This window comes from Callithrix jacchus, chromosome 7, assembly GCF_049354715.1.
Source record: "Callithrix jacchus isolate 240 chromosome 7, calJac240_pri, whole genome shotgun sequence".
Lineage (NCBI taxonomy): Eukaryota > Metazoa > Chordata > Mammalia > Primates > Cebidae > Callithrix > Callithrix jacchus.
The window spans coordinates 126,285,730-126,302,125 of NC_133508.1; the positions used below are offsets into that span (position 1 = coordinate 126,285,730).

At 37.6% G+C, this 16,396-nt stretch overlaps 1 protein-coding gene and 1 long non-coding RNA gene across 2 annotated transcripts in view; one reads left to right on the plus strand and one right to left on the minus strand.

Moving 5' to 3' along the window:
- LOC100404432 (guanylate-binding protein 2) overlaps positions 1-16,396 on the plus strand; it is a 26,536-nt gene continuing 10,140 nt past the window's right edge. The window contains exons 1-8 of the mRNA XM_035252067.3: positions 1-240; positions 5,950-6,159; positions 6,677-6,804; positions 7,628-7,737; positions 9,344-9,540; positions 9,878-10,120; positions 12,765-13,045; positions 14,357-14,569. Coding sequence (XP_035107958.3) covers positions 5,970-6,159; positions 6,677-6,804; positions 7,628-7,737; positions 9,344-9,540; positions 9,878-10,120; positions 12,765-13,045; positions 14,357-14,569 — 1,362 coding nt within the window. The 5' untranslated portion in view covers positions 1-240; positions 5,950-5,969. The remainder of the gene's footprint in view (positions 241-5,949; positions 6,160-6,676; positions 6,805-7,627; positions 7,738-9,343; positions 9,541-9,877; positions 10,121-12,764; positions 13,046-14,356; positions 14,570-16,396) is intronic.
- LOC144577170 (uncharacterized) lies at positions 5,948-9,350 on the minus strand. Its single transcript, XR_013520553.1, has 2 exons — positions 8,133-9,350; positions 5,948-7,771 (listed from the first exon to the last, which is right to left on the minus strand). It is a non-coding gene; the product is annotated as an uncharacterized LOC144577170 (long non-coding RNA).

Here is a 16,396-nt window from a genome sequence, read left to right on the forward strand (position 1 = left end):
GTTTCATATTAGTTCATTCCTTTGCAGAGGTTGCCTCTTTTTCTTGTCTTCCACCAGGTCTCTGAAGAAAATCTGAGAAGCCCCAGACATTGGAGGAGCCAAGTAAAAGTTCACAGTTACTGAGAGAAAAAAAGACGGAGAAAGCAGTGCCACCACACTCAGAAGAAAAGAGAGGAGGATAAGAATCAACTTTCACATTGAAACAAACTTCTTTCCAACTCTAAAGGATTTCTGATTTAGGTAAGACTGGGACGGGTTGGGAATCTATTTACCAGGGTTGATCAGTTTTATCCAAACTGACCATTCCCACCATAGGAATGGTCAGACTACTTATGGAGGGAATGGTCCCTCCGTAGATGGGAATGTTTCCAAATTGTTATTTCTTTTTTGACATCATCTTAAGTTGACTTTATCATTATCAGTATCTGCTGAATAAAGTTAGGACTCCATTACATTCACTTTGCCACTTTTATGGCTCTAGGTAAAAGAAGGTAGGCAACTTGGGGTCTGCAAAGAGAGGGAACAAGTTTTTGTTACTGTTTTTGTAGGAGACAGAGTAGATGTTACTGTTATTCCTCTTAAATGGTTGAAAGAACATAATGCTTACAAAGCGCTGCATTTTCCACCAGCTAGTTCATCAGCCCTTTATTTCTTTTTTTTTTTTAATTGTATTTGGGATCTGGAGTACATGTGCACATCCTGCATTCTGCAGGATTGTTGCATAAGTACACACATACCATGGTGGTTTGCTGTCTCCATCCCTGACCCCCCACTCATTGCCTAAATCAGGCATTTCTCCTGGTATTATACCTCTCCTTTCTCCCTGCCCCTGAGCCCCTCGGTCCCCCCTCCCCTCCCCTCCTTTCCACCCCCACCAGCTAGCCCTGTAAGTATTGTTCCTGTCCCTGTCTCCAAGTGTTCTCATTGTTCATCACCTGCCTATGAGTGAAAACATGTGATGTTTGGTTTTCTGTTCTTGTGTCAGTTTGCTGAGAATTATGGTTTCTAGGTTCATCCATGTCTCTACAAAGGACACCAACTCATCGTTTTTTATGGCTGCATAGTATTCCATGGTGTATATGTGCCACATTTTTTTTTTGTCCACTCTATCATCAATGGGCATTTGGGTTGGTTCCAGGCCTTTGCTATCTTAAACAGCGCCACAATGAACATACGTGTGCATGTGTCTTTATGACAAAATAATTTAGAATCGTTTGGTTATGTACCCAGTAATAGGATTGCTGAGTCAAATGGAATTTCTATTTCTAGATCCTTGAGGAATTGCCAAACTGTCTTCCAATATGGTTGAACTAATTTACACTCCCACCAACAGTGTAAACGTGGGGAACAAGTTATTATAATTGTGGAACTTATACAATCTTTGTACACCTACTTTTCTGAGTCAGTCATTGATTTTAAGGTAGTATACATCGTGCTGCAAAATAAAACAGAAGTCTTTCCAGAGGTCTCTGTGGGCCATTGCTGTAAGAGAAAATGGGTCCTGATCACAGAAAAATAAATGGCTTTTTTTGCCATTGTCCCCTGAAGAGATGGGAAGTAGATAATTAGATATAAGACTTCAGTAGAGCAAGTCAGAAGTAATCAACTCTATATAGTAAACAAAGCACTCTTTATTATAGGATAAAAAGGAAAACTGTAATGCTTATAGTCTATGACTATATGTTATAGAAATTAGGCATTTTATATCACAATCATTTTAAATTACAGGGATTGAGATATTCAAGGTAAAAACAAAAATTAAGATGTTACTACAGGAAGGCTTTTCACTCGTTTTATTTTTATTTACTTATTTAATTTTTCTTGTCAACTTTTGTTTTTATTTTCTTCAAAATTAGATTTTCACATAATTTATAGACTCAAACAATTCTGAGACTTATTCCAAAAAGAAATCCTCCTAGTAAACCCCCCACCTTTATCTCTTCTCTTTTTCAATAGCAACCACTTTTAATTATTTTAGCTGTTTTTTGTTATTTACCTCCACACATAAAAATAACAACCTTGTGTTTCCTAACTTTTGAATTTCCAATTTGAGGTATCATATAGGGAAAATAAGGATTTAAGTCGTACTCATCATCTCCAATTCCTTTATCACACACCACCTCACCACTATTACTACCACCCACATTCACACAAACTCTGTCCCATGATCCCCTCGATAGAATTATGTCATACTTCTATTTAGATTAATGCTCAGTGTTTTCATTAGTATGACAATTCCAATGTTACTTAGAGCATTGACACTATAGATATGAACGATATAGATACACTCTCTTTACTTTTCCTTTCTTGAACAATTTTTTTTTCCTAAAGTAATGCTTTCCTCCTTTTTGTTTAGTTTTCTATTTGTTACTAATTCAGCTTCTATGTTCTTCCTAGTAACTTCCATTCTTCTCTGGAATTCATTTTATTCAAATGTAGAATCTGTTAAGGGGAAGCAACATAATTATATTGTATTTTCTCTCATTTATTTCATCTTGATTTTAAGGTGTTTTTTTTTTTTTTTTTGCTTTCAGAAAGATTTTCTCATCTTTATCTTATGAACTTTCTATTGAATTTTAGTTATATACTGTACTTTTAATTTCCAAAAATATGTCATGGTTTGGATATTTTTGTCCCCTCCAAAACTCATGTTGAAAGTTAATTCCAAACAGTGTAACAGGGTTGGAAGATGGGGCCAAGTGGGCAGAGCACTCATGAACGGATTAATGACTATAAAAAGAGTTTCTGAGAGTGAGTCACTCTGGAGGATGAAGGCTCCAAGGCACCATCTTGGAAGCAGAGACCAGGCTCTCCCAAGACACCAAAGCTGTTAGCACTTTGAGATTCGACTTCCTAGCCACCAGAACTATGAGAGAATATATTTCTATTCCTTAGTAAATTATCAAATTATCAATGCCTGGTTAAACAGGATATGCCTACAGTTGTGTACATACTGCTCTACGTGAAGCAGAAGTCACACAAAAAGCAAGCCCTGGTTCATCAGGGAATGTTTCCTGATGCTGGCTTCATTACCTGAAATAATTGAAAGCAATATGCAAACTGATATACATGCAAGTAATAGAGAATCAATCATAAAGCACAGAAAGGTCAAACTCTGGTAACAAAATCTGTTGATTTTCTATATGTCAGATGCCAGATATGAAGCCTGAGTGAGTAACAGGTAAATGCTGATTCACAGAAAATATTAAGAACCAGTGATGGGCTATGGTAACTCAAGGGGCTTCCTGTATAGTGAGAGGAAGGAGCCATTGGGTAGCCTGAATCTCACAGTCTGACCAGAATGGCTGGAAGAAATCCAGACCAAGGCTAGGTGAGAATAATATCTTTGTTTCAAAGTATGGAGATGTGTACGATACAAGATTCCTCAGGTGAAGGTTCCTATTACTGTATGCATGAGTTCAGCGAGCTCAGTCCAAAGATCTAAATGTGAATGTGAAAAGTTACCAAAGGAAATTTTGTAATTAAGTCAGAAAATGTGACATACCTAAAAAAAAATTCATTTTCTGAACAATGAGATACAAGAAGATCTGGTGGGAATTCAATCTGATACATCTTTCTGGAGTAAAGCTTGGCAAATCAAACAGAATAAATTGCTCTTACCTTTTGACCCAGCAATCTCACTTATAGGACACCATCCTAAAGTAGCTCCTATAACAGTATAAAAATACACCCTCACAAGGTTAGCAGAGGTTTTCATTGCAGCATTGTTTGTAACTGCTAAATATCTGAAACTATCTAAATGTCTATACATAAAAGAATGGTTGAATAAGCTGTGGTATGTTCACATAAATGGAATAGATGCCTGTAAAAGGAACTGAGAGATCTTCCTATGAACTGGTATGGAGAGATTTCCATATTTCTGCATGATGTGATCTTTATGATAGAAAATGTGAATAAGAAAACATACATGTATATGCTCATTAATGAAAAGAATGTCCAAGAAAGGTAAACTATAAACTAACAAGACTGAACATCTGTGGAGGATGAGTGGGCCTGAGGTGGAAAGAATAGAAAGACAGCTGGAATGGGAATGAAGTGCTAAGATAAAGGAAAAGTGACACTTCTCTGACTACAGCTTGTTGTAAAGTCTGACTTTCATAACTGTGATATTTCACATACCCAAAATAAATACACACATACTTAAAATGAACCAACAAACAAACCTAACTATATTACAAATAAATGATTTAACCATGCCAAAGAGAATAGAGAAGGAAAAGGTAGTCTAAGCAACTTTGGAATACAGTATTTTGACTGTATGTGTAAGACCAAAGACAAACAGAACTGTTAAGTAATAGTGCACTCTAGTTAGCAAATTTATGTTACAAAGACTTATGAGTTAGTAACTTTAATTGTATGTAGTAGAATTGAGCAAATAATTTATTATATGTAATGACATACTCAGAGAAAAAGCTTTAAAAACAAGGAGGGAAAGTATGAATAAATTTTGTTTTGTTGAATTGGAATTAGAAATATCAAAAGAAACTTAAGCTTATATGTAGAAATGGACAGATAAGAAATAAATGTAGATGTTTGTGTTCATGTGCTAGTATACAAACACAGATTCCTTGATTTTCCCTGTGAGAAAGTAATGACTGGAAGTAATGACTACACCTAGTGTGACATCTTGGTGTCTAGGTACCAGTATCCAATGAAAGCAACCAGAGCCTTTAGGAGAAATGGTCGATTCTAAGGCTGAAGCAGATATTAGATAAGCCTGCCACAAGGAAAGAAGCAGTGAAAATATCATGGGAGCATGTCCAAAGAATTTGGGCTCTAGCTTGAAGCAGCTCTCAGTGAACTAATCTGGGGAGTTGAGCAATGAGATAAATAATGATAATACAGTGTTACCCGGATGATAAGATAAATATCTGTAGGTCTACACTGATACAACTAAATGATTAAATAAGTAAATAAAACAAATGAAGGAGAAAGGGCAGTTCTTGCTCACATTAAAACTCTAATCAATGTAGAAGGAATGATGAGAATAGAAAATTACCTTCAGTCTAACACAACACTAAGTTATAAGCAACAATTATCAATGGATGCAAAAAACAGTGACTGAAAAATTAGGAAAGTATGATGAAACTTTATTTGCATGGTCTTCAAAGTGTCTCTCCAAATGGTGTTTTTTAGTGACAAAATGGTACATAACACTTTGTGGTGGAGAAATCTGGCAGAGACTACCTTAACCAAATGATCAAAGTTAAGGTCACAGCATTAGAAAAAGTCATGTGAACATCGTGAATCCCTTAATAGGAGACTCTGAAAATGGTAGAACATCACTTCAGTGACATTTGCAAAATAAAATGCATAACTTCAATCTAGTAATAAAGAAACATCAAAAAAATTGAGGGATGAATATTCTACAAAATCACAGGCTGGTCAACTTCTAAACTGTCAAAGACATGAAAGACAAAGAAAGAATGAAAAACTATCAAAGATGCAAAGAAAATACAGAAACATAAGGACCAAATGCAATGAACAATCCTGGACTGATCATGGAGTGGAAGGACATTAGTTGGAAACTGGTGAAATGTGAATAAGGAGTGTAGGTTAGTCATCATTGTTTTAATGTTAAAATCCTAGTTCTATGGTTATGTAAAATTTTAACATTAGAGAAAATGATATATGGGAACTTTTCATACCCATTGTACATCTTTTCTGTAAGTCTGTTTCAAACTATCTTGCATGTTCTGCACATGTACCCCAAAACCTAAAATGCAATAAAAATACAAATAAATAAATTAATTAAAAAGAAAGCCAATGGACCAATTTGTAGGACAGACTTAAAGAGAAACAGGGCTTTAAAAAATGTATATGAAAAAAAGTTCATGCATAGAAATCAAAAATGTAATCCATATTGTAAAGCTCAGCATGGCTAGCTACCTAGAAATTGCTTTCCATTTCATCTTTTTCCTTGCACAGAAGGGAACAACACCCTGGACATGGCTGCAGAGATTCACATGACAGGCCCAGTGAGCCTCATTGACAACACCGAAGGGCAACTGGTGGTGAATCCAGAAGCTCTGAAGATCCTGTCTGCAGTTACGCAGCCTGTGGTGGTGGTGGCGATTGTGGGCCTCTACCGCACAGGCAAATCCTACCTGATGAACAGGCTGGCTGGGAAGAACAAAGGTGAGTGACACCAGCAAAGCTCTGCCAAGTCCCTCCTGTCTGTACACACTGTGAGCATCCAGACTTGGAATGTAAGAACAGAAAGTTAGAGATGAGAATGAATATTGAAAGCTAACTTTTAATCCATGAATGGGCTCTTTACATTGACTTTGGAGGATTTCAGTCAGCTGACCCTTTCGTCCCACTTTACTTTTATTTTCCCATCTGAGAGTGTAAATGTGCCTTTCTGGAAGGAATATGTTATTAAATAAAGTTAACTTCCATAATAATACTTATAAAACATTTTTTAAAACGTTTTTATAGTGACAGCAAGCTTCCAATGAACTTTAAGGAAAAATGAATGTTTCACTGTGGATTAGATATACAACTTTCCTATTTACTGGATTGTCATTAAGATTTATGCCAGTTGTATTTTCTTTTATCTCTTTTACCTTTGATTATGTTAACTTTTATCTCAATTTCCAGAAACACCTCCTAATTAATCTCTTCTCCCTTTTATCCTCTCCTCCTTTTGCAGGCTTTTCTCTGGGATCCACAGTGAAATCCCACACCAAAGGAATCTGGATGTGGTGCGTGCCTCATCCCAAGAAGCCAGGACACACCCTAGTTCTGCTTGACACTGAGGGCCTTGGAGATATAGAGAAGGTAAAAAGATAAACATTTTTAACATTTCACTTAGGTAGATTAAAATCTACATAAACAAGATCAGATCAATAACCTCGTTGCACTATCACTCCTCCTCCTTGATTTAGGACTCTAGTTAATTACATTAATAAATTCTTTTTTAATTGATGTGGAATAAGCATTCAGAGTATACAGTAAGTTCAATTGATTAATTTTTGGTAAACCTATAAAATCATGGCTAATGTTTTCAGTCATTTTTTTTCATATTATAGTGAAATGTTTTGGTAAGGTTGTTGAAGGTACTTATAAACTTCAGTAGACATTTTAAAAACATGTCTGATTTATTACAGTGGGAACCCATAAAGATGGTAAAAATTTTCACATCTACAGTGGCACCAGTAGAAAGAGGAGCAAAGTGTAAAATCTAATGATAACATGTTTGTTCATTAAGGATAATATATTACTGCTCTTATAAATCTTAGACATAGAAAGCTGTTATTGAAGGAGCCTATCTTAACTACTGTGTATCTCTTACCATGATGTGCCATGGAAGTGGAATAGAGTCATAAACTAAGTTTAGGAAACCAGTTTGCATTTTAGTAGCTGATCAAAATAGCTTCTACTAACAAGTGCTCATGTGTTTTCCACTAACATATACATTTCTATATAATACCTTAAAGTATACATTTGCTCTACAAATGGAAAAATACTGCATGAAGAAGTGAGTTACCTAAGTTTTCACAACTTGTAAGAGACAGTTGGAGTTCAGTCAGTCTTCAGCTATCTGAATTGATTGTACCTTCTGCTAGTCACTCTTCGGTGTGGCTTCTACCATAACTTACAGGGTGACAATGAGAATGACTCCTGGATCTTCTCCCTGGCCATCCTCCTGAGCAGCACCTTCGTGTACAATAGCATGGGAACCATCAACCAGCAGGCCATGGACCAATTGCAGTATCTTTTTTTGTGGTCCAGAACAGCATTAAACCTAGAAAATAACAGCTTCATTATTATTTCACCAGGTACACAGGCAAACAGGTACTGAAGAATTCATAAGTCCCTCTTTAGTAAATCTCATTATGCTGAAAATCTCATATATCCTGGTTACATATATCCTTAGACACTCAGCCACCCAAGACTCTATATATCATCTATCTGACTTTCTCCTATCCCTGTCCAAACCCTCAAGGTCCTCAAGAGCTCATGGTCTTACTTTTGCAATTCTCTATATTCTTATCAACTGCTCTAAGTTTTGCCTTCTAACTGATACCTAGCTATACATTATAGATACTATTTCTGCTACAGACCTCTCCAGTGGTCTTATGTGATAATTATTTTTTATATCATACCTTGCATATCGTAAGTGTAAGAGATGAGTTAGGTGTCCTTCTTCCTCCATGTTAGAGTTATGGACTCCTTCTCATTCCTTTACCATTAAAAAGAGAAGCTTCTTTAATACATATACCCTTTGACTATGCCAACCACTATAAATTCCCACATCATTCATAGAAGTGCTCAGATCAAAAATTTAGGAATCATCTTGGATGATTCCTTTCCTTATGTCCTGGAAATTATTAATCATCAAATTCTTTCAGCTTCACTATCAAAATTATTTTCTTAGACTGGCTAATTCTCACTACTTCTTTCATGATAACTCTAAGTTTTCATTGCCTCTCATCTTGGTTATCTTTTCAACTACCTAATTGGTTTTTGTTTTGTTTTGTTTTGCATATACATTTGACTCACAGAGGCAATGCCAGCCAGTATGATTTGTGTTAAAAAATATCATACTATATCCTCTCTTCACTTAAAACCCACCAATGACTTTCTATTAACTTACTATTCAATTTCAAACTTCTTACTTTGGTTTACAGAGCTTATATATCCCAAGCTCTATTTATTTTAAGGCTTCTGCCCTACCACACTAGACTTCTTGATATATGTTGGACACACTCAGTGATTTCCTATCTAGGGGCTTGCAGGTTCTGTGATCTCTGTCTGCAATGCTCCTCCAGTGGATTTGTATATGACTGGCTCCTTCAATTCATTCAGATCACTGCTCAACTACAATGTCACAGGTAATTTACCTGGAAAACTATATAAATCAGCACCACATGCAGATACACATGGTTATTCTCTACTTTTCCTATTGGTAGATTTGGAAGGTACCAGAGTGTTAGATGAGTGTCTATTGGTTGCTAGTTCCAAAAGATACACTAGGAGCTAGTTGCCCAGTTTGTTTTTCTTCAAGACAATTGTTATCAATGCCTGATAATATATTATATTTTTCTTTACTTGTTCATTGTTTGTTTCCATGATTAGAATGTAAGCTCTATAATGGTAGCATTGTCTTATTCATTACAGTATTCTTAGTCCCTAGGACAGTGCTTGTTTCATAGTAGGTGCTCAAAAAGTGTTTGTGAGTGAATGAATCCTGTAAATAAAAGTTTGTGAATGAATGAGCTAATCAAAAGACACTGAATTATTTTAGTTAAGCATTAGGAGAAAATGTAGTATAAAAAGTGGCATTTTCTGTAATTTTCTTAACTTAGCGTCTCAGTTATGTGACAGAGCTGACAGATCGAATCAAGGCAAGCTCCTCACCTGATAACAATTATGTAGAAGACTCAGCTGACTTTGTGAGCTTTTTTCCAGCATTTGTGTGGGCTCTTAGGGATTTCTCCCTGGAGCTGAAAACCGATGAAGAACCCATCACTCCCGATGACTACCTGGAGCTTTCGCTGAAGCTAAGAAAAGGTTTCTGGGTCTAATGGTTGGTGGGTTAATATGTAGAGAGCAGATAATATCAAAATGACCATTTCTGTGTATACAAATTATAATTTTTAACTGTGTTTTCCTGACTGTTCTGCTAAAGGAAATGGAAATACTGCTTGACTATATCAGTTGGAACCAACTTTAAATGCATTACCTATCACTTCTTGGAGACTTTTCTTTCTCTGTCTTTTTAATTGTTTATTCTTCCTTCCTCATTAATTTCCTCCTTATGTGGGCTTTGTGAAAATTATGAAATTGAAAGATTATATTCAAAGTAATTAATCTGAAGTTTTATTACCTCTAATTTTCACTCCTATAGGTGCTGATATAAAAAGTAAAAGCTTTAATGATCCTCGTTTGTGCATTCGAAAGTTCTTCCCCAAGAGGAAGTGCTTCATCTTTGATCGGCCCGCTTGGAGGAAGAACCTTGCCCATTTGGAGCAGTTGAAGGAGGAAGATCTAAACCCTGATTTCATAGAACAAGTTGCAGAATTTTGTTCCTACATCCTCAGCCATTCTAATGTCAAGACTCTCTCAGGTGGCATCACAGTCAATGGGCCTCGTGAGTCACTCTCTCTACCGACTTCCTACCACTCATTGTAGAGGATAAAATGGAATGCATAAGGGTCACTTCTGACAAACTCATAGTCTATCGATGTCAAGGAAAACACAACACGAAGGTCATATCATAAATTTTACATGAAAACTAAAACTATAGTATGGTCTTATATTCCTTGCAAGGAGAATAAAGAAAAGAACTAGAATCTAATTCTGCTATGGTCAACTTCTCCAGCAACTTCTCAGCTCCCTCTTAATAAAATAAACTCAGAATATATATACTGAGCAACAAAGAAAAAAAGCAAATACTATATGCAAGTTAGATTTTGCCGCTAACTGCAGTACAATTCTCTTGTTCAGCAATTCAGAAATATTTAGGGAACGCCTGTAATGTAATGTACCAACCACTGGGTATAATGATGGATAAAAGAAATGTGACTTTCATCCTCATTCTGGCATAATAGGAGCAAAAGAAACTTCTGTAAAAAGTAAAACAAAACTTATAATGATAAATAGTGATTAACATAATGCATAAAATAGTAGGCTTCTATGAAAGACTAAAGGGAGGGGCAGGGAGATATAATTTAGACTGTGAGAGAATGCTTGTCTGTGAACATCATATGTAAGATGAGAACTTAAAAATGATTGATTTGGCTGGCTGTGGTGGCCAATGCCTATAATCCCAGCACTTTGGGAGACTGAGGTGAGTGAATCACTTTGAGCTCAGCAATTTGAGACCAGCTGGGCAACATGGTGAAACCCTGTCTATGTTAAAAATACAAAAACTAACCCAGCATTGTGGCTCACACCTGTAATCCCAGCTACTCAGGAGGCTGGGTAGGAAGGATCACTTGAGCCTGGGAGACAGAAGTTGCAGTGAACCGAGGCTACACCACTGCACTCCACCCTGGGAGACAGAGTGAAACCCTGTCTCAAATACATGCATACATATATAAATATATATAAAATAAATGATTGAGAGCTAACCAAAGCACATAGAGAAATAGCTTTACAGCAAAAATAATGTCATATGGAAATACCCAGGGCAGGAAAGACCTTTGCAGCTTCAAGAAAATAGAAGACAGGGGCATGGCACGATGATTCAAGCCTGTAATCCCAGCACTTTGGGAGGCCAAAGTGGGAGAATTCCTTGAACTTTGCAGTTTCAGACCACCCTGGCCAAGGCAAGACACTATTATCATGAAAAAATTAAAAATCAGCCAAATGCATGGTGCATGCGTGGAGTCCTAGCTACTCAGGAGGCTAAGGCAGGAGGACCTAGCATGAGCCCAGGAGTTCAAAGCTATGGTGAGCTATGATTATGCCCTGCACTTCAGCTTGGGTGACAGCAATATTCCATTTCAATTTCTTTTAATGAAAATAGAAGAAAGACAGCTGATTGGAACAAGAGTAGACTGAATAAGAGAGGTGTCATAATTAGAGAAATATACACGGGCTAGGTCCTGAAAGGACTGGCAAGGAACTTTGAGGAGATTAGAGTTTGTCTAAGTTCTAGGGAAGCATTTTTGGCAGTTAGGTAAAGTTATCTAACTTACGTTTATACATATCTTTCTGAATATTTTGTAGATAATTTGTTGGAGTGGTGAATGGGAGAGAATGAGAGGATGGATGCTATTTGCAGTGGCTGAGCGATAAATGGGCATTGGGTTAGTCTCAGATTATGGCAGTAAATGGTGAAAATGGACAAGATCCAAACATATTTTGGATATTAAATCTAAAAGGCCTGTTGATGGAGGGAATATGAATTTGTGAAAGGAATAAGAAGGAAATGCCAAGCCTATCTGCAGAGTTTTGAGTTTAGCAATTGCTTTAATGGCTGTGTTATTTAATGAGATCAGGAGGAGAAATAGTTTTTCAGAGTGGATGAAGTTTTGATATTTAGATTATTTAATATTGAGTTTCTTCTGCTTTACACAGTAAGGAGTATAAAAAGTGCATTAAAAATAAGGTGCAAAACTTATTTTTAATCCAAAGCTCAAAAGAAATGTCAAGGCAGGAAGCAAAATATACCAGCCATCCATACAGATGGTACTTAAAACTACAGAGAGATGACGAGGTCCAGGATTTAGTCACAAATAATCACCTCTTCTTCATGACCAACCACTCCAGTTCGCCTGAGATGAGGTCTTCCTGGCATGGGAGACTTTCAGTGCAACACCCAGCAAAGCCCTTACAAACACAATGAGTTTATACCCTGCATATAGTTCTGATGAGAGACTATGTAAGAAGACATACTTACCTAAGCCAGACACAGGACTAGTGGCCTGCACCACTAAAATTATTGAAAATTAAAAAGGCTAAGTTTTCTTATTGACCTCTTTCCTAAATTAGGAGTGAAGAGAAAAGGAATAGAGGGAGAGATGAGAGAAAAGAAAGTTAAAAAAACACCTTGACCTAGTATATCAGCCACAAAATACCCTATTCATTTCAGTATCTTCTTTTGGGTGAAGGAATTAGGAAAGAGTAACTTTAATTTCCTCTGTGACTAGAGATTAACAAACTATTCCATGACTATTCTTTATCCAAAAATTATTTAAAACTATTCTTGTGACACTCACTTGAAAAGCACACAAAATACTCGGTCCCACCAAGTGATATTCACATTTTTAAAAATTTCCCTTTTGCAGGTCTAGAGAGCCTGGTGCTGACCTATATTAGTGCTATCAGCAGTGGGGATCTGCCCTGCATGGAGAACGCAGTCCGGGCCTTGGCCCAGTTAGAGAACTCAGCTGCAGTGGAAAAGGCTGTTGCCCACTATAACCAGCAGATGAGCCAGAAGGTGCAGCTGCCCACGGAAACCCTCCAGGAGCTGCTGGACCTGCACAGGGACAGTGAGAGAGAGGCCATTGAAGTCTTCATGAAGAACTCTTTCAAGGATGTGGACCACAAGTTCCAGAGGAAATTAGGGGTATATTTGGTGTTCTACATCATGAGAGGGAGAAATATATGAGCCTTTCTTGGGAGAATAATTCTTTTTAGACCCCAAAATAGTTACACTCAGTTATGTGTACATATTTAAAATAATTATTAAAAGACTAGAATATGCATAGCCTTAGACCTTTAAAAATGGCACCTAAGTTTTGCAGAAACTCAGTTTCATTAGTTTTTCCTCTCTGGGTGCCATATTTTAAGAAAGTAAGTAGATTGTACAACAGCATTATTAAAGACTATGTTATTTTTTTATTTTAAATTAAAAACACATTGTTTTTATGTTCCCTGGTAATTATCAGTGGGAGCTAAATTATTTATAAACAACCCTAATAATGTGTTGTTTTTTAAATGTAAGCCAATGATAAAATATCCAGAAAGCCACAAAAGAGAAATTAATTATATAAATTATTAGAGAATGTTTTAACATCTGCCTCATTCCAAGTGAACGAAGTATTTTTGCATGAAGAAAGACCACTTGATAAGGGAAAGTTCTCTCTCTAGCTAGGAAGGCGGGATCTTATAAGTGATAAGTTGTTACATTCAGAGGTTCTGGTGAAGCTAGATAGCTGATGTCAGCAATTGCCACCTTTTCAACCTAAGGAGGAAAAAGAAAGTTTCTTAGTTATGTTACCTTAAGTAATTTAATGTAGATAAATGTGTTTTATGAAACTTTCTAAATACTGACAATACCTATGGTGCAATCTTCATTACTTTTATTGTCCTATGTTGAGAAAATATTCTCATATTGAAGAATGTACTAAATAATCCTGTACTCCTTACTGAGCACTTCTAAAAAAGTCCCTTGGCCAAACACCTTACATCACCGCATATAACCCTGCAGGGAAATTGATGAGATGGGTATTGCTCCTCTGCCCTACAGACCATGAATCCTCAGTTCACAAAAGTTGTGTGTCACAAGCCACAGTATAGTGGATCTGGGAACTCTAGGCAGGTTGCCTGACTCCAGTGTTTCTGCTCAGAACTATTCCTCAAATGAGAGACATGAAAAGACAAAAGTTTCATATGAAATAGTGTGTGCTTTGAGACTCATTCTCTGAAGCAGGAAAACTGGAAGAAAGGAGCTTTAGGAAATCACAAATGGAGAAGTAGATAAATTTCTGCAATAAGCACAACTTAGGGATATTCTAGGATCTAACAGCAAGGTGAGGAGCACGGCCCTATTTGGAGGCCACAGTTTCTTCAAGGAGAAGCATTTCCCAGTCTCTACATAGTTAACATCCTCCTCATGGCTTCACTGAAACATCTGTGCTGTTTTGCCACTTCACAGGCCCAGCTGGAAGCAAGGCGAGATGACTTTTGTGAGCAGAATTCAAAAGCATCATCAGATTGTTGCATGGCTTTACTTCAGGATATATTTAGCCCTTTAGAAGAAGATGTCAAGCAGGGAACATTTTCTAAACCAGGAGGTTACCGTCTTTTTCTTCAGAAGCAGCAGGAGCTGAAGAATAAGTACTACCAGGTGCCAAGGAAGGGGATACAGGTACGACACACTAGATACCATTTCTTGGGACGTGCTGAGGGGATACTTTCAAAGCCCACTGGCAAGAAGGTAAATGGCACTGCAACTGGTGCCTAGGGCCTCTGCCTTTCATTTTTCCGTTTACTGATTCAATAAGAGAGCCCACCATGAGAGAGATAGCAACTTCCTCCTCAGAAGCGCAGATGTAGCCCTCGAAAAAGGTTTATCAAATTGACTCATTTATTTATTCATCCAGTCATTCAACAAATACTTGTTTTAGCCTAACTGTATGCCAGGGACTTGTCAAGTTGCTGGGGATACAGCAGTTAAAAAAAAGAGAGAAAAAAAGGGGGCCAAGCTCTCTCAAAGTACACACAGGCAATTAGCAAATTATAGCTTATGAACAAATAGTAATAACAGTTAACATTTATGTTACACTTCCTGTGTTCCAGGAACTGGGCTGAGAGCCTAGTTCATTAATACTAAGAACAATTATATAAAATATGTATTAATAACCCAAATTTGTAGCTTTTTACTTTTTTGCTTTTGTGAGTACATGGTAGATATATATATTTATGGAGTGCATGAGATGTTTTGGTACAAGTATGAAATGCATAGTAATCATGTCATGTAAAATGGGGTATTTGGTCACTCAGGCATTTATCCTTTGTGTTGCATACAATCCAATTATACTTTTTCAGTTATCCTAACATGTACAATTTAATTATTATCGACTATAGTCACCCTTCTGTGTTATCAAGTTTTATGCTATCAAGTATGTGGTGCTATACTTATTTTATTCATTCTTTCTACTCTGTCCTGGGAAGGTAGAACTTTATTTATAAGTCCCTGAGGGGCTACTGCCTTTTTTCAGAGATGCCCTGCCCAGCAAGAAGGGAGTCTATTCACAGTCTGCCTACAGAGAACTTGCTGAACTGCCACAGGCTCCACCCAGCTGCTGTGTAGACTTCCCAGTTTACACAGGCAAGGTTAAACCACCTCAGTAATGGTGGACACCCCTCCCCTACCAAGCTCAACTGTCACAGGTCAAACTCACACTGCTGTGCTGGCTGCAAGAATTTCAAGCCAGTGGGTCTTAGCTTCCTGGCCTTTGTAGGGGTGGGAGCTGCGGAGCCAGATGACTTGGCTCCCTGCCTTTTGCCCCCTTTTTTTCAGGGTAATGAGCAGTTCTGTGTCACTGGCCCTTCAGGTAGAAGCTAAAATGGCCACCCAGTTTTGTGCTGGAAACAAGGGCACTGGTGTTGGAGGCACCAGCAAGAATCTCCTGATCTGCAGGTTGTAAAGACCATGCGAAAAGTGCAGTATCTGAGCCAGAGTGCCAGAGTGTCCAGAAAAGTCCATAATGGCTTCCCTTGGCTAAGAGGGGGAGTTCTCCAGCCCCTTGCAGTGCCCTGTCCTGCTTCGGTTTGTCCTCCTTGTGCTATGCCCACCGTCTACCCAGTCCCATTGAGATTAACCTGGTACCTCAGTTGGAAATGTGGAGATCACTCGCCTTCTGCATTGCATTTGCTGGAAGCTGCAGTCCAGATCTCTTGCTATTCGGCCATCGTGGTGGAAGTCCCCAGGTCTTGGTTTATTTATTTATTTATTTTTTATTGCATTTTAGGTTTTGGGGTACATGTGAAGAACATGCAAGGTTGTTGCATAGGTACACACATGGCAGCTTGATTTGCTCCCTTCCTCCCCTTCACCTATATCTGGCATTTCTCCCCATGCTCTCTCTCCCCAACTCCCCACCACACACTGTCGCTCCCTTTTATCCCCCAAACAGACTCAGTATGTGATACTCCCCTCTCTTGTCCATGAGTTCTCATTGTTCAACACCTG